At 38.2% G+C, this 24,433-nt stretch overlaps 1 protein-coding gene across 1 annotated transcript; it reads right to left on the bottom strand.

Annotated features, from left to right (window-relative positions):
- Positions 1-270: 270 nt before the first annotated feature.
- abcb11b (ATP-binding cassette, sub-family B (MDR/TAP), member 11b) lies at positions 271-23,353 on the bottom strand. Its single transcript, XM_017716595.1, has 28 exons — positions 23,083-23,353; positions 22,950-22,968; positions 21,498-21,527; positions 21,356-21,413; positions 18,696-18,940; positions 17,863-17,950; positions 16,726-16,859; positions 16,435-16,606; positions 14,692-14,816; positions 13,928-14,102; positions 13,711-13,824; positions 12,793-12,903; positions 12,409-12,534; positions 11,206-11,409; positions 10,890-11,060; positions 10,419-10,620; positions 10,265-10,340; positions 8,658-8,787; positions 8,176-8,343; positions 7,946-8,050; positions 6,588-6,749; positions 6,300-6,503; positions 5,404-5,645; positions 4,353-4,509; positions 4,017-4,214; positions 3,669-3,875; positions 2,100-2,246; positions 271-1,466 (listed from the first exon to the last, which is right to left on the bottom strand). The coding sequence occupies exons 1-28, from the start codon at positions 23,156-23,158 to the stop codon at positions 1,266-1,268; spliced, it is 4,047 nt and encodes a 1,348-aa protein (XP_017572084.1). The 5' UTR covers positions 23,159-23,353; the 3' UTR covers positions 271-1,265.
- Between the last annotated feature and the right edge of the window lie 1,080 nt (positions 23,354-24,433).

Below are 24,433 nucleotides of genomic sequence, written 5' to 3'. Positions count from 1 at the left end.
TGTTTTTTGAAAAATATATACCTATTTTTAATTTGATGCCAACAGGTGCAAAACATTTCAAAAAAGTTGGGATGGGGGCCAGTCAAGGACTAGTAAAGTTGTGTATCGCTTAAAGAAACACCTGTTGGTTATTTGACAACAGGTCAGTAACACTATTGGGTGTAAAAAGAACACACCAGAGAGGCTGAATATTTCTGAACTAAAAATAGGGAGGGGTTCACCACTCTGTGAAAGACTGTGGGCAAGTAGTGCAACAATTGAAGAATAACATTTATCAACATAAAATAGCAAAGAAATTTATTTCATCATCTACCAGACATAATATAATGAAAAGAATGATGAATGAAAAGATTCAGAAAAATCTATATTGGCTGGCCATTCTCTTTAGGCCCTCAGACAGCACCTCATTAAAAACAGACACGATTCTGAAGTGAAAATCATTGCATGGGCTCAGGAAAACTTCCAAGTTAAAAGTCTGTCATGCAAAGAACAAGAACACATAAACAGGATTCAGAAACACTGCCGCTTTCTCTGGGCCTGAGCTCATTAAAGATGGACTTCAGTACTTCAGTCTTTTTTTTAACAATTCAACAAAATAAGCACATGTAATCTAACACTTTCACTCTATTAAAATTGTACTCTTTGTAGATGCATTTTCATTGTTTCACAGTCATATGCAAAAGTATGAACTTGCATGTTTAGTTGAATTTTTAAGTGACCCATCCTCTACTGAGAACTTAAATATGGCATTTTTGTGCACATTTTAATGCACAATCAATTAATCTATTAATTCAATTGAAATTAATGTATTGGAAACACAGGCCACATCATTTTATTTTTTTTCAACATGTTAAATTCAGCAAATAAACAGTAAATGTGCTTTATGATGTGCAGAATGTGTTCTCTGTAGAGGTTGTGTTAACATAATTACACTTCTAATAACAAAACATGTCATTTGATCGAGATGCTTAAACTTTTGCATACAAACATATGTTTAAAACAATACAGACCACTTTACAAGACAGACTGAGAGAGTACATATGTTAAAATAAAAACTATAACAGCAAACTGTACAATGTGTTATCAAAAATAAACAGCTTAAATCGAGTAATAATTAAGTGAATTTTTAACAGGATTTATACTTTCAGTTGCATTAGCATCAGGCAGGTTTTAAGACCAGAAATTAGTTTCCTCAATTTTCCTGTTTATAATTTACATAAACCATTTGGATCTCATTAGACACTGGTTGGTTCAGTAGCACACAGTTAGCTGATTGGTGCTCCAGTCGTGACCAGCTTATAATAAGCTCCCATCAAAGACATGAGATGATCATGTGTGCCTTTCTCGATCACATAACCTCGTGACATCACCGCTATGATGTCAGAGTTCTGGATGGTGGAGAGGCGATGGGCAATGACGATGCAGGTTCGGCCTTCCCTCGCTTTATCCAAAGCTTCCTGTACAGTCTGTTCCAGAAGAGGTGAAAAAAAAGAAACACCAAGTGAGAGTTTGTACATTTAGCATATACACTCACCGGCCACTTTATTAGGTACAGGTGTGTATTAGGTGTTCAGTTGCTTGTTAACACGAATAGCTAATCATCCAATCACATGGTCGCAACTCAATGCATTTAGGCATGTAGAGGTGGTCAAGACAACTTGCTGAAGTGCAGACCGAGCATCAGAATGAGGAAGAAATGTGACTTTGAACGTGGCATGGTTGTTCGTGCCAGACGGGCTGGTCTGAGTATTTCAGAAACTGCTGATCTACTGGGATTTTTATGCTCAACCATCTCTAGGGTTTACAGAGAATGGTCAGAAAAAGAGAAAATGTCCAGTGAGCGGCAGTTTTGTGGACGAAAATGCCTTGTTGATGTGAGAGGTCAGAGGAGAATGGGCAGACTGGTTCAAGATGATAGAAAAGCAACAGTAACTCAAATAAATAAACAATATCTCTGAGGAATGTTTCCAACACCTTGCTGAAAGTATGCCTCGAAGAATTAAGGCAGTTCTGAAGGCAAAAGATGGTACAAGTACCTAAAAAAGTGGCCAGTAAATATAGTAACTTTGTTTAACTCTTTGTTTTGCTCTTTGTCTTACTTTCTCACTCTCTGTGTCCAGTGCTGACGTAGCCTCGTCCAGCAGGAGGATTTTGGGGTCCCGTATTATGGCCCGGGCAATAGCGATGCGCTGCTTTTGACCACGAGACAGCTGTGAACCTTGGGAGCCCACATAAGTGTCATACTTCTGCAAGGACAGAAACAATAAGAAAAGAGTGGTCATGCATATTATATCCAGCAGAAAGGCTGCTTATGTTATTATTTTCTAAATATCCAATGGTTTTTTTTCTACCCTCCAGAACAAGGAACTTCATGAAGGACATATGCACCTTTGGAAATAAATGTGGGATTTCACACTTTGACGAATGAAAACATAAATGTATTAAATATTATTTGAGGTAAAATAATGTGTCTACTGTTACCTGGAAGTGAAATTTAGTTCACTTTTACAGTTAGATACAATGACAAGTGTTGACTGGTTGAAAAGACACTCCACCTGTATTGCTATATCTGACAATAGTGCCTTTTTTCTTGATACATCATTTCTCTGTCACTCACTGCTAAGTAACAGTGGCTTTATTCCAACTTACCAGAACTACATTTTAAGGATGAAATTGCAATGTTAAAAATGTGTTTTTTTTAAAAAGTGCTAAGGGCTTCTTTTCTTTTAATGAGCCAGCTGAACGGCTTTGTAAATTGGCTCTCAATGAATCAATGACAGACAAGGACTGCATTTCTGATGGCCATGTTCCCTTGAAAGCCCATTGGGCCTTCTTGGTATTGGTAATTATGTACCAGTTTGTAAAAGTAAGCCTTGCCACTTTAATCATAATCATCATTTTAATCATAATACACTTTTAGAAATAAAGCTTCTGTGCAGAGAAATTTTTCTGTCTTCAAGGTACAAACAACAGTGGTTTTAAGGTCCAATTGTGCACCTGAAATACGTTTTTCCAAGTGAAAAGTACATATTTGTACATTTTCATAGCCTAATGTTTTAAAACAGAACATTAAAATAAAAAGCCTGGAAACAGTCAGGGTGTGTGGAGTCAATACAATTTAGAAAATATAATTTCAGTGGATTATGGTACAATTATGTTCCCTGACTAAAGGTACTGAGATGTACACCCTTGAGGACACCAGCCCATTGACAAAGGGGAATTGCCCTGGTGACAGTTTCAGTCCTTTTTTTCGGAGAGTGTACATTTTGTATTGCTTTTGTATTGCTTATGTTTAAATTACTATTAATGTAGTATGACGACCGAGGTTACAGTAATGCTAGGTAGCTTGTACATAGCCTATAGATCAGCGGCTAGGCTAGCGATCAGATTTGGTTGACACCACAGGGATTATATGATGTATTTGCATAATGCTCGCTGTGTATTTTAGACAACACTAATGAATCAGAGCATGAGAATTAAAGAAAATCATGAATTCTGCAAAACTAATAAAGCTGAGGGATGCAAAGCTGCGCAACAAAATACTGGATAGCACAACAAATAACACAAAATAACACATTAAACTCTGGATTTAGGCTGGAATGGCCTTTAAGATTCGACATTGGGAAACGCTTCCAATAGTTAACCCTGCATTACTTTTGAGAAAGTACCTCAGGAAGAGACATGACAAAATCATGGAGTTGAGCCTTCTTGGCTGCAGAGATGACATCATCCATGCTGAGCACCCTTTGGTTGTCTCCATAACGGATGTTCTCTGCAATGCTGCAGTCAAACAGAATGGGCTCTTGGGAAACAATCCCTATCTTGGACCGTAGGAATGGAACATTGATACGAGTGGATTCACGTCCATCAATTCGCTAGATAACAATGAAAAAACACAGTATAGTCATTTTTTTATCATAGAAAGAGCAAAAGCAGAAATGCAACAATGCAATTATTAAATTACATGTGGTTAATTAAATTTAAGTGTGTTAGTAGTAGTGTTGATGTTTTCTTACCACCTTTCCAGAATCTGGGTCATAAAATCTCTCGAGTAACTGGACACTAGTACTTTTGCCACAGCCGCTGCTGCCCACAAAGGCGAGGGTCTGACCAGGCTTCACACTCACACAAAGCCCATTTAATACCTGGATATCTGGCCGGCTTGGGTAGGTGAACTTGCAGTCCATAAACTCAATATTTCCTTTAAAATCAGCCTAGATGTACAGATTGACATGAATATTAGAGCACTGGATATACAGAACACAGTTTCTTCCTTTTCATTATAATTTTCTTATGACACATTTTCTGGGTAAGGCTGAGTTTGTTTGTAAAATATTGTAAGTTAAATTCACCCATTTGTCTCCTTTGTCACTGTAGACACAGATTTTAGGAACACGGTCGAGCAGCTGGAAGAACCGAGCTGCAGAGATCTTTGCTTTGGCGTAGTCTGGTGTATATGACGAGGCTCTTCCCAGGGCTGTTCCACTGGTCACAATGGCAGAAATTACCCTACCATGAGAGAAAGAGCTTTATACACCTCTGCTAATATAATCCAGGTTCAAGAACTTACCTGGCTACTAAATACACCACAGGCTTAGAGTTTGGAATCAACACATGAACCATTTATTAGACTATTTGCCTACAGCAAGAGTGTACAACTGACTGTTAATGTGTTTTGCTCCAGATGATTGCAATTTTTATCGCAATCCTAATCATATGCACCTGATTCCTACATTCAGATCCTTGATTCCCAATTTTAGTTGCATTAAATGAGGACTTTAAATAATTAAAACTGTATAACTGTAAAAGTACACTGCTGTAGTGAGTGTATAATTACCTGATATAATATATTCACTTTTGTATTTTTACTGTTTACGGCAGGCGTTAACCAGGTTGTTATGTTAGGTCCCTGACGAAAGGCACCTGTACACTAGTGGCCCTACTGTCACAAACATGCCAGTCATGTAATTTTTTAACTAGTGTGAAGCATTGCGTTTTTCTGGGTATGTAATTGTGTTTGCTTTTGTTTTGTTATTGCCATGGTTAGCAAGTTAGCTAGCTTGGTAATTGCACCAATATGGAGAATATTTTTTTTTTGTTGCCAACCTTCCTGTCTAGCTTCGGTCAGGCCTATTTTGCAAGGTGACAACAAACTGCAGATATCTAGAGGCTTAATATTGGCCAAATTCACCCTAAAAACGTTCTTTCACTGAAAGTGAAACATTAGAAAAACAAACAAAAAAAAACATATTTTTACATTAAAATTAAACATACTAACACTAGGATGTCTACAGAATCTGCTGAGAAAACTTAAAAATCTGAACGCATCATCTTTTTTGAGATAACTCAGTTTCTTTTTTTAAAGCACATTTGACTTTCCTGAGCTCAGGAACTCTTACACACCTGAAAACCAGGCTGAAATGAAGGCCCTCGTGGCGGACCAAGTATCCACCAAACCGATAGGATGCAGAGTTTGCCATGAAGACCACACACTGAGCAAATCCGTAACAGGCACCGTATACATTTGCCTTCTTCATTGCAGCACGATACGGTGCCTCCAGCTGAGCCTCATACATCTCCACAAACTTGCGCTCCTTGCCCAGCCCAGCGACAGTGCGAATGTTGCTGAGCGCCTCACCAGAAATCTGCAACCATTTACAAAGAGAGATATAAAGAGTGACTTTAAGATTAATTAGAGAACACATTTGGTACCCAACACCATGCCTGGTGATTTTACACTAAAAGCTAAAAGGCTAATATGAGCTAAAAGGCTAATATGAGTAATAGTTATTGTGCAACCTACATGGCTAAATTACATACACACCATTCCACTGAATTAAACTCAAACTGGAATGCTCAAACTGCAGTCACACAATAAAATAACCTTTCAAAAGAACAAGCAAGTATTCAGACCTTAGATATTTACAAGGATTAACTTAAAACTATTCAAATCCAAGACATTAATTGAGCTAAATGTACACAAATCATCATTTATATGTTACTTTCTGATGGGTATCTGTCTCAAACCCTAACCCTTATATTTTAAAGATTTACATTTATAATTAGTTTAATTTTTTAATGGAAAACTTCAAAAAAGTTAAAAAATGCTGTCCCATGCTTTTAGGTCACCACCAAAACATGAATAAAATGATGCAAATAATGCAAAATCAGTATATAACCGACACAATTCAGGTTTGACCATGGCTGCTGTTTTCAGTTAATTTTATCCTTGTTAGCTACATTAGCCTCATAGCTCCAGTGCAAAAGTAAAGATGCAACGCTGCTTCCTCAGACTCTACCTGTCCAGCTGCTTCCATAGCTTGTTTGTCTTGCTTTGCAAAGCCTGTTAGCATCTTGGCCTGTAACCCCCCGGAAAGAGCAAGGAAGGGCAGGAAGCATATGATGACAAGGGTGAGCTTCCAGCTAAAGTAGAAGGAGATAATGATGGCCACGCCAATATTAGCCAGAGAGTTCACAATCATTCCGATCTGTGATCCTGTGGCCTGTACACAAAAACAGGAAGCCAGTTAGCTTTGGTGAGAAATCCTGTTAATCATAGTGGGAGATCCAGTTTTTATGAAACTTACTCCCTGCACTTGTGAAGCATCTGTGGCCAATCTTGTGGCCAGAGCACCAGGGCTGTTCCTGTGGTCATCAAACCAGCCAATCTCCTGGCCTAACATTGCCTGGAAACCTACACGTCTCAGTCTGCGGGTCAGCAACTCCCCAGACTTAGAAAACGAATAACCCTGAAGGATGTAGAGACAGAGGTAGGAAGGTGACGATTTAAGATCAACGGAGGAAGAATGGAGAATAGGAGGGAAAATACATTAGAAACAGTCTACTGCAGTACAGCTGGGCTTTTGGATACTGCAGAACTGGATTCCAGTGGGTGGATTCTGTCTTTTATAAAACATATTCACATGGCCCTGAGTGGCTCATCCATCTGAGCTACTACAGCATCGAGCCCTATTGCTAAAATCCAACACTGAGTCATATATGGTTATCAAACATTTTGAGTGCACACTACAGGCTAAATGTACAAAGCTGCTGGTCAATGCGGCATGATAGGTATGAAAAAACTGGCAGCACGTGCACTAAAAGAAACTGTGTGGTAACCTTCACCCACTCACACAGAGGAGAGACTGACACAGTGGGAACCAGCAACAAAAAAATTGGATGGAAACTGGCAAAAAACTTTCTCACTAACTATTCTCACAAAACCGTCTCAAAACATATCATAAATATTGATTCACATGATTTAGTCTATTTGATTTATAAAGTTTGTTTTATTATTTTTACAAGATGGCATTTTTTTTTACCCTAATACTCTTAATTACCATACAGTCAGAAGGAAATCCTTGATGGCTGTCAATGCATTGTGGAAATGAGATAGAATTGTAAAATACTTTATTATATATATATATATATATATATATCATATATTTCTCATATATTTATATTTTTATATGTATTTATGTATGTATATCATGTGTCAGGTCAAAATGTTGTATCTCCAAAATTGTACCTTTACAGGAAAAAGAAAAAAACATTTTTCTTTTAATGGAATCAGACTTTTTTCCACAATATTTTGGGCCATTTCTTTTGCTCCATTCATCATGGAATTTGCACACAATAAAGGATAACAGGCATTTGATATATAATTACGTAATTAGGTATATATATGTTAAGGTTTAAAATGCTTATTCCAAGAATAGTATAAAAATTGTGAAAGGTTGCAAAAGAAAATGTCGTTCAGGTTCAATTTTAATTGCTTAAATTATTAAACCAGGCATCATTGTTCCAATTTTCTCAAAAAAAAAATAAAAAAACGGTTTCAGGTTGGGTCTCAGTATTTGTCATGTTTCTGAGAATAACCGTCAATTTATGGTAATACAACCAAAGCTGTGGACCACTTGAAGACTCTGTATTACTCTCTTCTTACCTGAATCATTTGTGTGAAAAATGTGATCAGTCCAACAATGACGAAGAACAGGCAAATTCCATTGATTTCTCTCCTCTGGGCAACAGGGTCAGACATGGAGAATGTCTGCATGTAGGAAAGAGAGTGAAAATGTTAAAATTCTAACAGCAAAAAGATGCACAACAGTAAAGATTTCACAACAGGAAAGATCTCCTTCATATTTCTTTCTAGACACATGCAGTCTCCCTCACCGCCAGGATCTGGCTGAAAAGTAGCGAGTACACCGGATTGACTCCACCGTTTACAGCTGCTCCGAAAGAACCGAAAACCATGTAAGGCCATTCAGGAGCATTGTACTTGAGAATACGAGTAACAGGAGCCGGTTCCACCACTTCTTCCTCATCTTCAGGAAGCACACTCTACAGATCACATACAATAGCAAACTGCATCACTGGACCTGTAGTTAAAAGACCTTACTAGAAATTAGTATATGTTGTTGAGTAATAGTGTTATTAGGGGCAGCAGCTGCGGTATTAATTGAATCATTAACATAAAAGCACAATTATTGTCATGTCTGAATTAGCTGTCTCATGGCTATGTAAAATGAATTAAAAAATCTATCTTTAGTGTTTTATAACCACTGAACTTATCCACAACAGTGTCTTGCTAATTAATTTGTATGTATTTTGGTAGTAAAATATGAGCCAGAGTGATGATTCTGGTCATTTCTGACCTTTCCTTTGGTCTCCTGGGAAATGTAGGATTCAGCATATGACCTTGGACCCAGTTCTCCTGCTATTGGTACCGAGGACTCTGGGATAACATTGGACAATTGTGATCGAGATCTTTGACGAATGGAGGCCCTGCAAAGAAACATAGAGAAAGACAGAATTTACAGCCCATAACCACTGCTTTCAAAATAAAGGTAAACTTTTTGAACATTTTATTTAGTTTGGCCCATTTTGAAAGGTGTACACTCTACCAGCACCCACTAAACAGTCCACACTAAAGAAGTGAACTGTGGTTTGCCAAAAAAGGAAAGGTGCCTGTTCAAGCGAATCCTGGCTCAGATCGCTGCTGGTGGGAACGCATTTTCACAATGTCCCCCGCAGAGTGCGGGAATTCAACATCAGAGCATACTTTCTCAGTGCACATCTGCATAATGTGCCTTTTTTAACATTTGACTCTTTACAGACATCTTCTGCTAATAATGACAGATGAGCGATGGAATATTGAACAATGGAATATTTTTGATAAATTAAGCCAGATTCTGGAAATCTGGGCCCAGTGTCCATCTCAGTGTTAAGATTCTTTCAACTGACAGAGGGACTTTTAAAGGTTATTTATATACACTGCTCAAAAAATAAAGGGAACACTTAAACAACACAATATAACTCCAAGTAAATCAAACTTCTGTGAAATCAAACTGTTTTGGCAGTGGGTCAGTAATGGTGTGGGCTGGCATTTCTTTGGAGGGCCGCACAGCCCTCCATGTGCTCACCAGAGGTAGCCTGACTGCCATTAGGTACAGAGATGAGATCCTCAGACCCCTTGTGAGACCATATGCTGGTGCGGTTGGCCCTGGGTTCCTCCTAATGCAGGACAATGCTAGACCTCATGTGGCTGGAGTGTGTCAGCAGTTCCTGCAAGATGAAGGCATTGAAGCTATGGACTGGCCCGTCTGTTCCCCAGACCTGAATCCGATTGAGCACATCTGGGACATCATGTCTTGCAGGCCACACACAGTACTGAGCCTCATTTTGACTTGTTTTAAGGACATTACATCAAAGTTGGATCAGCCTGTAGTGTGTTTTTCCACTTTAATTTTGTGTGTGACTCCAAATCCAGGCCTCCATTGCTTAATAAATTTGATTTCCATTGATGATTTTTGTGTGATTTTGTTGTCAGCACATTCAACTTGTACAGAACAAAGTATTCAATGAGAATATTTCATTCATTCAGATCTAGGATGTGTTATTTGAGTGTTCCCTTTATTTTTTTGAGCAGTGTGTATATATATATATATATATATATATATATATATATATATATATATATATAAATAACCTTTAAAAGTATGTATATATGTATATGTTTTTTTTTTCTGAAAACTGACTACTGACTTCCAGTGTTTGTTAGTACCATTAGCCTCACTGTCCTAAAGCAGCATCCTGGCTGATCGACTGCATTTGGGGTTAGCGGAAAATAATGTAAATTAGCTTTTTTGCAGAACTATTCCTTTAATGTATTTAATGTCAGGTGTCGCATTTAAAAGACATAATTTATTGTAATCTGTACTGTCTGGAGATGCATGGCTTTGCATAGTTTGAATTTTCTAACCTGAGGCTTGCCCGATAGCTTCCTGCTCGTGAAAGACTCTTCTGTGAATCAGGATCTGTACCAGCACCCTCTGCCACTAATTACAAACACAAATGGTAGTTATTACATGTTTGTCATAACTGCATGATCAACTGTGTGTGTGCGCATGTCCTACTCTGTTGGGCTTTCTGGTTGAGGGCTTTGTCTCCCTGGCTCTGTAGGGTCACTAAGGTAAAGTAAACGCCCTTTCTGTCCAGCAACTCATTGTGTTTTCCTCTCTCCACGGCTCGCCCGTGCTCAAATCCCACAATAATGTCAGCATTCTTTATCGTTGACAAACGGTGGGCAATGGAAATTGTAGTGCGACCCAATCGGACCTTCAACAGAAACACACAAGCATGTTACACATATAGAAGCATCGTGGCTCCACAATGTCAAGACAATTTTAAGTCTGTATAAACAACTTAAATTGCACTCAGTTTCTCACTCTTATGACCTAATCCATGACATACATATTTGTTTGTAGTATTTACTAAATAATTTATAGTAGCTACTGGACAAGTCATTCAATTAATAACTGAACTGTAATCAGTTACAGTGTTGATGGCCACAGTTGCATGTGCTTGCTTTTGTGTGTATCACTGACCTTGTCTAGGGCCTCCTGTACAACAGCTTCACTTTCATTGTCTAGTGCAGAGGTAGCCATGTCCAGCAAAAGGATCCTTGGATTCCTCACCAACGCTCGTGCAATTGCAATTCGCTGCTTCTGACCACCACTCATCTGCCCACCACCCTCACCAACCATTGTGTCAAATTTCTGAAACACGGAAGAAGAAACTTTACAAGAGACAATCTGTTAATCTCCTCATAAAGTGTTAGCTTTTTTTTGACACTGAGGGTGCCCATGGCATAAGTGAAGTGTGGGAGGAGGTAAGAGAGATATGCGGTGTAGTACGGCCTACCTGTGGTAAATCCATGATAAAATTGTAGGCGTTTGCCTCTTTGGCAGCTTTGACGATGTCTTCATGAGACACCCCGGGACGTCCGTAGCGAATATTCTCAGCAATAGTGGTGGCAAATAGAACTGGCTCCTGCTCTACAATGCCGATGAGTGAACGGAGCCACTGAATATTCAGACCTCGGATATCATGACCATCCAGAGTGACCTGAAATAAGAGCAGAGAAAGAGCAATACAATTTTACATTTTATACATGTTTATGTATCTGCATTGTCATAAGCAGATGATAAATGAAAAATACTTGATTAATGGATCAACCCACAGTTCTCATATAGTGCGGCCCTGATGGGTAAACAAGTGTAAACAATATCTTATTCAAAGCTCAATGGAACAAGCATAGAAAATCTGATTGAAAGTGCAGATTATGAACTCTCAATCACATTTTAAGTTTCCCATCTTTGCTTTCATTTTTGACTCTAAAGTAAAGAGATAAGTGCTGACTCAATATACCCTGAATGGAAACATGTAATTCATTATGTAATTATGTAATTAAATATTATAAAACAGTGGTTGCTTACTGCTATGTGATATGCAGCACCATTGTTATCTGAGTAATATTACTCTTTTTATGAAGAAGATGCAGAAAGAAACTCACCTTAAACTGTCTAGCACCCACCAAAGGTACCTTACCAACAATCAAAATACACCCTACCAATCATCAGATACCACAGCAACCATCTGGAACATACTAACTGCCTAGCAACCACCAGGTATACCATAGCAACCACCTAACAACATCCTAACAATGACCTAGAATACCACAGCAGCTGCCAAGCAACCACCAGCAATACCATAGCAACCAATTAGCAACAACCTAGCAACGGTCTAGGATACCATAAAAACCACCTAGCAACCACCTGAAATACCACACCACAGCAACTGCTTAGCAACAAACTAGCAACTACTCAAATTAATACAGAAACCAACTAGCAACAGGGTTGCAAATGCCATATCAAAACATAGCCAACAGCTCAGCAAGACCCAAGCAACCAGCTGAAACACTCTAGCAGCAACACCTTACTAATGCACAAAGAATTGTTTAAGATGTACGATCACATAGCACTGTCAACAGATAACGCATTTTTCTAGTGATGTAATGTAAGTAGTCTACATATTCTCAGATATGTAAAGCTCCTTGCTCCTTACCATGCCCTCTTTGGGATCATAGAAGCGCTGGATAAGCTGTACAGCTGTGCTTTTCCCTGCTCCGCTTGGCCCCACAAATGCTGTGGTCTCCCCAGACTTCACCTGCAGGCTCAGCTGATCCAGGATCTGTGAGAAAGAATATAAATTAGCTTCAATAAATGTCACTGTGGCTGAAGGACTGCATGATATACAGTTTCTGTTGTAATATTAATATTTGTAATATTAATAATAAATGCTATGATTTATTTGCAACCAACCACTGTGGAGTTGATATGAAGTTACTATGTAGTTACTATTTGAATCTCTGAAAGATTTAAGGGTCAATACAATACGTTGGGTAACCGTAAGGGTCTGGAAGTGGTGGAGCTGCTGGTCTGCTTGTACCTTGACTTCAGGTCTCGAAGGATAGTAGAAGGTCACGTTGTGAAATTCCAAATCGCCCTTCACTCTGTCCAGCTTGTAGCCAGCCTCAGATAGGCAGTCTATCTCAGGCTCCTGGAAATGAACAGGTCTAACTCTTAATGCTCTCCCAACAGAGGTCAGAGAGTTCATATCATCCAGTAATTGGCTTTTTAGCTTTTAAAATAGTGACATATTGAACGACTCTTGCACAGTTTATTAATCAAAATGCACTTTCTTTCCACACTGCAACATATATCCAAGTAAAACACAGTATTTGGAGGGTCTTTTAGCTAGTTGAGTGTTTTTGTTTGATGGAGGTGATGACAAGGGAGGTGAAGCACCACCTAGCATTTATGTAATTTCCCGTAAAAATGGTCATTAGGTACCAGCTATTCACTTTTCTGCAAATCAATCAGAGAAGCTGCTGGAGTTCTCAAAACAATGGACTAGCCACCCCAGAGTTCAGGCCTCAACATAACATGTTTTTAGGAATGTGTTTAGGAATACTTAATAGAAGCATTACACGCAACCAACTTCTATGACTGAACTTTGGAGTTGTGGAAAATTTTCAAAATATTGAAAGCTGTCAATTTGCATTTTGCACTTTAATTTCATAGTTAGTGTTTCATTTCAGCATGCAATCATATTCCCCAGTACTCTCTGTTGCTGGCATACTGACCAATCAACAAATATCTGTTCTAACTTTGCCTACTTTCCCTTTTACCCCTGTTCATTTAGACCTCTATATATTCTCAGGAATCTTGGGAGAGCTTCTAGACATGATTTCTGAGCTTTCTGAGTTAATCTTGTTCATCTTGTAAGCACTCCAGCACAGACATCCCATATCACATAGACTGATAATACCGGCAGACTGCACTGTATCTGTAAAAGAGTTCTTACACGATCAATGGTCTCAAAGATGGTGGTGGCTGCGCCTCGGCCTGAAGCGAAGGCCTCCAGACAGGGGGATGCCTGCCCCAGGTTCAAAGCTGCAATAAGCACCCCAAAAAACACCTGTGAAAACATAGACATCATTAGTTATGTCTGTCTGTGCATGCGTTTGTAGGGAAACTTGTTGAGAGTGTGTGTGTGTGTGTGTGTGTGTGTGTGTGTGTACCTGAAGCAGCGTTCCAGGGGTGTACTCCTCCGTGTCTATCACTAAACTGGAGCCATACCAAAAGGCCAGTGCATAACAAAGGAATATAATGAACCACAAGTAGCCGGTGAAGAATCCCATGATTAGACCTTTCCTAATGCCCCAGCGCTGAGCAGAGATCAGATTATTGTCATACCTTACAGAAGAAGAGCCAAAGAGAAAATGGAACACAAGAACTGTAAAATTTGTTATGGAATTCGACCAATGTCAAACTATCTGCATAACTCAGTAGATAAAATATAAATAAAGATGTCCAGAGTGTTCTGAGAATTCTGAGTCAGGGTTGCTCACAGTAGTGGTGATAGGAACCAGATGTCTGATGAGTTTACAGCGGGCTCAGAAAGCCATTACATGAAATGATTAAGAATACATGCCTGATAAGAATTTGGCCTAAAACATATTCATTTATATACATGGCAGAGAGGTACATGCAAGTGTTGTATGGCAAAGAACTTTTCAGATTTGCACCTATTTTATTATCATCAACAAGTATAAAACCCCAGAAAGTGGTTTTGGATAGTAAATAAAATGGCTATATTTGCATTGTAGACATTGTGACCCCTGGTTCCTGTCAGCACCGCTGTAAATACATCAGAGTTGGTAAGTTTCTCCACAGTGAACTACTTAACATCAAACCACTCTGAATGTCTACATCTCAAAGGCTGAAATATGCAGAAATGTTGAAAAATCCAGAGCAAAACATCTCTATAGAGGACTCATCTCACCTCTCCACTTCTTTTTTTTCTCCTCCAAAAGCTGCCACAGTTCGGATAGAGGACAGGACCTCATCTGCTACAGCACCTGCTTTAGCGTACGCCTGCAGCTCGCGCCCCGTCAGCTTAGCCACAAACTGCAATGCAGGACAAAACTTTTTATACTGACATTTGATTAGCATACATAAATCAGAAGTGTAGAGCCAAAGTTCAAAAGTTTGGAATCAATGTTTTAAATGAAATAAAAATAAAAACTAATAATAAAAACAATTTGGGTTCATGTCAATGTTTAAAATGATTTAATAAGGTAGGGCCTTAGGGAATGCATTAGAAATAGAACATTATATTATAATGATTATATTATAAAAAACTCCCAAAATATCTGAAATAATGAACATAATGTGAGTAAACAAATGAATAAATAAACTGACATTCACAACTTTTGATCACTTCAGATTAGTATTCTTTGATATGATAGAATACTATGCAGAAGTCAGAAACCACCCTTTTGTTTACTTCCATTCACAATTTTGATATTAAGTACAAGTTAATTTTTTACATTTATCTGTGTTTGTACAGCTTTCTGCCACCTTAACTAATCCATCCATCAAGTCCTCCCAACCTTCAATGACGCTGACATTGTTTCCCTTCAAGGAGACGCTAACATTCACACAAGTAACTACCCAAACACACCTCAGCTGCCATATAGATTTCTTTTTCATGTGCATCTAAAGGTCAAAGGAAAATAAGTGGAAAAGAGGAGTTAAAAGAAAGTGGGATGCCTAACAACCATGTAAAACCTGGCAGACCACCAAAAACTATCACTATCGGATATATGGGACTTAAAGCTTTCTTTCAGATACAGGAGAGCTCCGCTCTTGCTTCAGATCTGAAAAAATCTACCAGTGTTTCTGTTCATCCTTCCTCTGTGAGAAGACTCAGTATTGTGGGTTTAAAAAGATGTGTAACTATCAAGAAGCTGTTACTGAGAAAAGGAAATAGTGCACTAAAATTTTGCAGGGCAAAAGGGCAACATTTGCTGGTGAAACTGTAATTTAAAATTTTTTAATCTTACAGTAATGTAGATTTCCCCCTTCATATTCATAGTTTTCAAATTATGTATTAATAATATGTTTTACATAATTTTCAAACATAATTTTTATATTGTGCCCCATCAATCCTTGTGTATTGTGTCTTGAATTTTGTCATGTACCAGTGATTTACACATAGGCCTACATAAATCTAATTAATGTATGCAATGTTTTTTGTACCATGGTTCAAAATTGTATTTCAGTATAGAATCCCTGAGTATTTTGTCTTGTATTTCTGAATGCAGGGTCAATGCTTAGATATGTGCAAGGAGGCACTCAAGGCCAGGGGGAGGATTCAGGTGATCAACCATTCACCAGCAGTTCAAGCACACAACATCAAGCACCAACCAGCAGGTCTGTAGACTCTGCAACAGCACCCAGTCCTGACCAACAACCATCAACTACCAGTTCAGGTAGAGTTACGGCTCATCCTCAAACAACCACCGCTTCTGAAGGCAGAGTGAGTCCTGTCACTGAGAGGCAAGAGCCACTGTTGAGACACATGTACCCCCTCCAACTGATCCTGCTCTATGGCCAGCACACATTTTAGATGCTGGCTATGTGGAAATTGTGCAGAGAGGTTGCTTTAAGGTCCTTTCTAAGTCTCTGATATTGACTAGTGTAATATTTCTCATATTTGTCTATTCTAAAAATAAAATCTCACCAAAGCCATAAGAGCAGCTCCTACTCCAATGAGGGGAGACACAGAGATGATGACCAGCGTCAGCTTCCAGCCCCTTGCAAAGCCCATGAGGAAGCCACAGAGGAAGGTGGTGAAGCGTTGAATGAAGATGCTGACTTGGTCGGCTATGGCATCATTTATCTTGTTTATGTCACTGTGGCGCAGATCATACAGACGTATAACAGAGCAGTCTTACACTGATGTGTATTAGTAGTGAAGACAGTATGTTTTCATGTGTGTATCTACATATGTGGACATGTAAGCGGATCTTACTCAGACATGCGTGTATTGAGCTCTCCCACAGAGTTGCAGTCGAACCAGCCGATCTCCATCCTCATGACTTTGCTGAAGTACAGTTTGCGGATGATCTGAATTTGTCGAGCAGCGCTCGACACCCACATGGAGATCTGACAAGAAGACCACATATCAGACTCTTTTGATGGTGTCTTAAATTAAAGGGTCATTCCACTCCAATTCACCCAGGACTTGTGTGCTCACGCCATGAAACAATTTCAGTCTAATTCAAGCTGAAATATGAACTGGGTCTTCTTTATATATATATATATCAACTGGTTTCTTACTAATAAATGCCTAAACCAGGCTAATTCATTTCAGGATATATTATGTCCAGTGTGGTAACACTGTACATTAAGGGTCACACAATTATGATAATTATATGCTAATAATTAATTAATGTAATTAAATACTAATTACATATGTAATACCATATTACCATATAATTGTTAAGTAATTAAATTATTATTATATAATATTAGTTAACTGTTCATTAAGCCTTATTAACTAATTTAGTAATTAGTAATTGAGTACACTGAGTACGCTGATAATTTAGTTTATTATTATTTAATTACTTATTTATCCATTACTGTGTACTAACTACTGCTTATTACACTGTTAATGACCCAACATGTGTTTATAAATAAAAATAAATAGTCCTACTAATGATCTGTTAATTAATTAACTGATTATCATTATTCATTAATTACTACTTTGTTTCCCTCCCAATAAAGCGGTATAAATCTATATACAACCTTTTTGAAAAGGGGTCTATACAGCACTAAAATGTAAGCTTGAGATCATAACAACAGCAGAATGATTTTACCATGCAAAGTGTATTTTAAGCATGCGAATGGTTCTTTGAGTGTTCATCGTTCTATATAGAACCTTTGTCTTTATATTGTCTTTCAGTGAGGTGAGCTGGCATGGAATGACCCTATATTGGAATTATGTGGCATAGTATAGCATAACTTTACATTATGAAAACTGCAAAATCTTTGTTACAGAAGAAAATATAACTGGAGAATCAGAACTGAAGTTTAAAAAAACTGGGTAATTAGTCAAGTTCATGCCAAATAAAGTCATACAACATACTCAAACAGTGCACTGACTCACTTGTAAGTATCCTAGGATGAAGACTGCACTTCCAATGCCGACATAGTAGTAGGCAAAATTGGTCATCTCATATTCTATATCTAAAAGCCTAAAGGAGATGGAAATATGGAAATAGAAATAAACAAAAAATTCTTAATATGAGCAACACATACATAAAAGTTAGAAAGACAGGAGCCAGAATAAGAATAGCGGTGCCAAGATTGCAATATTAAAATGTATGAATAAGCAAGGAAAATTGAGTTAATATGTATTACCTGGCTAATAAATTACTAGAAAGATAAATACAATGGCATTGTGCACTATTGAGTAACAAACAAGATTCTCTGAAAAAATAAACCAAAAAAACACATGATTGTACTTTCTGCTTTATTGTAAAGACTACAGGCAGACAGCTACAGTCTACAGAAATAAAAATAAAGGCAAAGCAAATCCATACAGCTTGTTAATAATCTACACTATAGTATGGCATTTTATTAGGTTAAATTGTGACAGATTACATTTGAATTTCGTGAGTTTCCTGAGTTCTTAAGTCTATAATATAGGCAGGCATAAACATTGCTTACATACTACAAAAATGCCATTAATAAATTGATTAATAAATAATAAATCTAGAATGGTTTTACTTTAGAGGCAAGAAATGTCCTTAAGATTCATTTAGACTCATAAATCGATTTAGCCTGTTAATTGACAAGAACCAGTTCATTAGATTTGTTCATGAGCTGCTACTTGTTGTGTAGAAAATACAACCAGGCTGGTTTAAAAGGTTCTACCTTGTACTGAAAAGAGTTTATAATGGAAAACACTGTAACCCTGACAGTGATTTGTTTAGTTACCCGCACGATCTGGTCATGTTGAGCTCCAGGTTCAGCTCAACACTGAGGTTCCGCCATTGGATGGTATTATTGAAGCAGTGTTTCTCTGGGTCTCTGAGCTCGTTCAGCTCAATGTCGTACTCAATGAATGTGTCCGTCAACATGCCGAAAACAAGCAGCATCAGCGGCTGTGCTGAACCGTGCAGCATGGCACACACAGAGCCGAAGATCATCATACACACCTCCCTCCAGGTAGCAAACCGAAACTGGTCAAGGAAAAATGTGAATATTTGCATTAGCACCAGGAATAACTATTTATATACCATTAAAGTACATGAAAAGTAACATATTCAGAATACATTTAGAAAACATGGTTAAGGCCAATGGGAAAAACTCTGCTGTTTTTTATTTAAAGGTGCAATGTGTAATATTTAATATTTATTGCATCCAGCAGTGAGGTTGCACATTACAACCAATTAAATAGCCCTCCCTCATCACATACAGTGGCCAGCAGAAAACAGGTGTCACTCTGAAAACATTTGTCCCTCATCATCAATTTTCATCAGGGAAAGGCCACACCAGTGTTTATCCTAGTTTTCTGCTGTCGCCTGTTCTGATTTCATTTTGCTTTTTTCATGTTTTCACTTCTTTGACGACAGGAATCCACCTTCTCTTGCCTTTTCTTGTGCTAAATAATAAGTGTGATCTCCATTTGTTAAAAATGTGGGGTCTCAAAACACAAAATGGTTAGCCAGCACCTTCAAACCACTGCTGTAACCAAAGGTCAAGTTAAACCAGTGCGCCACCAAAGTCAAGTTACCACTTCAAGACACTCTCTAGAGCCAGTGTTTGGAGCACAATGTCCATTGTGAGCAACTGAAACTAGAATCATGGCGGTCTCTGTTGAAAGAAGACTCACTCCCCATGTAGATGCATTATATTGCCAAAAGTATTCACGTACCCATCCAAATCATTGAATTCAGGTCTTCCAATCACTTCCATGGCCACAGGGGTATAAACCCAAGTGCCTAGGTATGCAGACTGTTTCTACAAACATTTGTGAAAGAATGTGTCACTACTGGGAGCTCAGTGAATTCCAGCGGGGTACCGTGACAGGACGCCACCTGTGCAGTTGTGAAATTTCCTCGCTACTAAATATTCCACAGTCAACAGTCTGTGGTATTATAACAAAGTGGAAGCGACTGGGCACGACAGCAAGTCAGCCACAAAGTGGTTGCCTAAGTAAAATAACAGAGCCAGGTCAGCGGATGCTGAGGAGCATAGTGGGCAGCGGTTGCCAACTTTCTGCTGAGTCCTCCAAACCTCCAGACCTTCAAACTTCATGTGGCCTTCAGATGAGCTCAAGAACAGCGTAGAGAGCTTCATGGAATGGGTTTCCATGGCCGAGCAGCTGCATCCAAGCCTTACATCACCCAACGCATTGCAAAGCATCGAATGCAGTGGTGTAAAGTGCCGCCGCTGGACTCTAGAGCAGTGGAGACGCGTTCACTTTTATTCCTACACAATTTAAATGAAGTCACAATATTCTCAATATTATTTTAGCTCTCATCGTCTGCTTCAGTCAACTGTTGCTGCCAAACGCTATTTCTTATAAACTAAGCAAACGATCATATTTCAATAAAAAAATCTTGCAAATTTGTCTATAAAAAGGGAAGTTTTTTAATGAGGAGACTGTTTTGTTTTATCATCCCTTAAAACCCTTCAGTAAAACTGAGTTTAATAATGAACTCAACACATTCAACAAAGGTTAAAAAAATACAGGTTCCTGGTGTTTCTTTTAAAGATGCTTTATGTTTTAGAAATTTAGAGGGTACATATTCTAAAAGCACTCTCCTAAAAATATACAAAGTATAAAAAATATAATATAAAAAGTATAAAAAAGTATCCTGAACTCCTGCCTATACAACATGCTCCAAATGTAATTGATTGGCAAAGACAAAGTTAGTGACTTAGGTTAGCTTTATAGTCTTGTTTAGAAAGGCAAGGCCGATGTAGCTGACTGGAAGACTAGTGAAAAACAAGTGTTCAGATACTAAACCCCTCTTAGCCAGTTGAGTACATTTGGGGTAAAGTGAAAATTGTGTAAATTGGATTATTCTATCAACCAATCCTTTGGTATCTCACTGTGGAAAGTAGCACTGATATAGGCTAGTCAAAACCATGAGCCATACTAACTACAGCAAACCAACAACTTACATAAAAAAATTCAGTAAAAAGTCCATTGGACAGAAAAATTAAACGAGAGAGATCTTCTTAATATCTCTGTAGGTTTTCTTAGACAACGAGATCGGATTGAAAGACAAAGAAGAGTTCTGCTTAATATTTCTCCTGAGCAAAGGAGTTCAGTAATCTCACGTCTCTTCTCTTGAGTTTTAGAGATCGCTGGGCTCAGGTTGCCCGAGATAATAACACTCAAGTCACTCTGCAACTAAACTCTCATCTCTCCTTTATCTCTTTCCTTTATCTCATGTCTCCTCTTTGTCTGACTCTGTTTCTCTTGAGGAATTTTAGAAGAATCACCATTAAGTCTCCTGAGCAACATTTGAGCAATAAAAATGTCCTCTGGGAAGGTACAATTAACAGATCCTGAAAATGTACTCGTTATAAGTTTCGCCATCATTAATTTAGTTCTATTTCACATCTTCAAATGACAACCTTACCAGCTGAAAGAACCCAACTCGGATAGTAGGTTCATCCTTCTTCTTGTCTTTTTTGGACCTGACAAAAAGAGGGAGAGAGAGTTCAGGTCAACCTGACACACTGTCAATCTGTGGGCCAAAGTGGGAGAAAGTATTAACTTACTTCTTATCGCTTTTAGAAGATGCAACCGTCCTGTGATGAGATATACAATTATTATAACTCAAAATGAGTGAATAAGTTCTAGTTTAGATCACATAACAATTTATATTAATACTACCACCAATTAATCTTTGCTTCTCCATGCATTACAATGTTAGAACAAGCAAAAAACATAAGAAAATACAGTAGGCACTGCAAAAATACATTCAGTAACTTACAGTCGCATGCAAATGTTTGAACACCCCCACTCAAATTAAGTTTTGTCGATTTTATAAGTGAAAATAAGTTCAAATATCCTTTGCAGGGAATCACCTTGATTATGGTTATGGTTAAATAAAAAAAAGCAAGCAAGCAAGGAAGCAAATTTATTTATATAGCACTTTTTACAACAGATGTTGTCACAAAGCAGCTTTACAGAACAATCAGTATTACAGAAAGATAAGAAAATCTGGATCCAAGGCCCATGAGCAAGCCAGCGGCGACAGTGGCAAGGAAAAACTCCCTAAAGAGGAAGAAACCTTGAGAGGAACCAAGACTCAGAAGGGGAATCCATTCTCCTACGGTCAACACTGGATAGCAAACATTATTAGTATAAAGTATTATAGTAAAAAGTAGGAAGAAAAGCAGTGGTTAACTTGATTAATTTATGATTATGCAGTAGCAGCAGCATCTGAGGGTGAGGACTGCACAGCGTTGTAAAGCAAGAAGCTCAGTGGTGGTCAAGCCAGTCCAGAAGGCTGGCGAGCAGCGGCACCAACCAAGGCAGAAGAAGCAACAGCATCAGATTTGTGCTTTAAAATGTGCAAAATTGGTTCCTCATAGAAGATATGTAGAAGATATGTACAACACAATGTAATTTGCAAGGGGTACCCAAACATTTGCATATTACTGTATATGAGAAATATCAGTCATCGGCCTACAGTTGCTAAATTGGTGCATCTCTAATTTAGCATTAATTTAACCTGGTTTTTCATGCTTAGGCATATTTCATGTAACATTTTCAGTGCAAAAAAATAGCACATATACACAAAGATCCCTTCAGAGTTTTTAAAGTATTGATGACCATATCTGAAATTTCATTTCACTTAGTCTATATGCTCCAAGCTTGCCTAAGCACAAATCTGACATTTAAATCACACTAATCAAGCCAAATGGCTAAAAAGTGATTTTTAACCACTTATCAACTGATATGTGACTACTGACAGAGCTAATTTTTTAACCAAAACAATAGACAATCCCAATTTGATTGAGAAAAATTCCTGAAAATTGCATGTAGTTAAAAACAATCAAAGGAAAAGTTTAAGATACTACTGCTAGATGCTCATCCAAGTCACATACAAACTTTCACCAATTTAAACCAATCAGAGCTAAAAATAGCTGCACATTATTAGGTTAAAATGCTTTTTTTGAGCATGTGAATGACATTGTGAAGTGAAGTTAAGCAGGTCTACTTACATGTAATCTGCATTTTGCTCTGCAATTAGAATAAAAATGTAAATGACAGCACAGTGTAGCTTCTCAACATCTAGACTTGTGTTTTTTATATTACTACATACTAAAGACATAAATAAACTCACATCATCCTCACCTTCATTTGAAAAGTCATAGGCATCATTCTCATGTCCAAACTTTTTGATGCTGCGTAGCTTCACAGACCCTGGCATGGTGGTTCCTCCCCTAGATCAGTATGAACTGTCAAAAACCGTCAAATATCAGATATCCAACTCCGCAGTAAGGTCTTGCTAATGCGCGCACCAATCAGTCATTTCTTTACAGTGTGACTAGATCAGCTTTCAGGTGCCAGGGCAAGTTAGAGCTGACCAGCGTGGAGTTTGCGTAAATATGCAAGTGTTGCAGGACCATGTGGTTGGTCTGGCTTTGCGAGGTAAGTGTCCGTCAGGTTTGTGCTGGAAATAAGGTGAATGACCAACCTAAGTAAACACTGCTGAGATAATCGCCCAGAAATCAATTACACAATCGGTATGTGTATTCAGAAACAATATAAGTGATTATAATGTATTCAAATTATTAAATCTGCAAGAAATTATGTAAATCACTGACTAGAATGAAGAGCAGGACCACAATTATAGCAATGTGTAATATGTCAAGGGACAAAGACAGCCTTTTGATCTGTTCACTTCACACATTCATTCCTACAGGATATGCCGTGTAGGATCAGTTGTGTTGATTCAGTGGTCAAACATTAAAAAAACCACTCAGTGCTCAATTTCACTTGAATTTTACTATAGTGTTGTCCTTTGTGTCCAGCTGAACAGGCTGTAATTGCACATAATTTAGGTGTGTACCCTTTCAGTTACTATGTGTTTTTAGAACTAATCTACAACTGTTCATTTAAACTGTAATTTAATTAAGGGGTAGTAATAGAAACATTGTTATATGTCCGCAAGAACTTGTTAATTACATGATAACATGCTTGATGTTTCTGTTGATATTCTGATTAAATTCAGAGACCTCTTTCCCTGAAAGACTGAACTGTGAGGTAACTGTTCGGCAGGTCATTGCACCCCTGTGTTTCTGTCGAGCTAGTGCATCCCTTCGGTCAGCTTCACAAACAGCGTGGTTTTAATATGTGAATACACATGAGTGGCTCTCCGATAACAGGACAGTGAGGATGCTGATTAGCCATTACAATAAAACCATTTCCTCATTTCTACACTAATTATCCATTTTATCAGTTACACTTTATTAGCCCCATTTCACACAGTTTTTTAATGGGACCACCACAGAATAGGTCTTTTTTGGGTGGTGGATCACTCTCAGCACTGCAGTGATACTGTGACATGGTGGTGGCACGGCAATGTGTGTTGCACTGGTGTGAGTGGATACATACACAGCAGCACTGCTGGAGTTTTTAAACACTTTGTCCACTCACTGTCCACTCCATTAGACACTCCTACCTCGTCAGTCCACCTTGTAGA

This window comes from Pygocentrus nattereri, chromosome 15, assembly GCF_015220715.1.
Source record: "Pygocentrus nattereri isolate fPygNat1 chromosome 15, fPygNat1.pri, whole genome shotgun sequence".
NCBI lineage: Eukaryota > Metazoa > Chordata > Actinopteri > Characiformes > Serrasalmidae > Pygocentrus > Pygocentrus nattereri.
The sequence above is the reverse complement of the archived record's forward strand: the minus strand, read 5'-3'. Positions and strand labels throughout refer to the sequence as shown.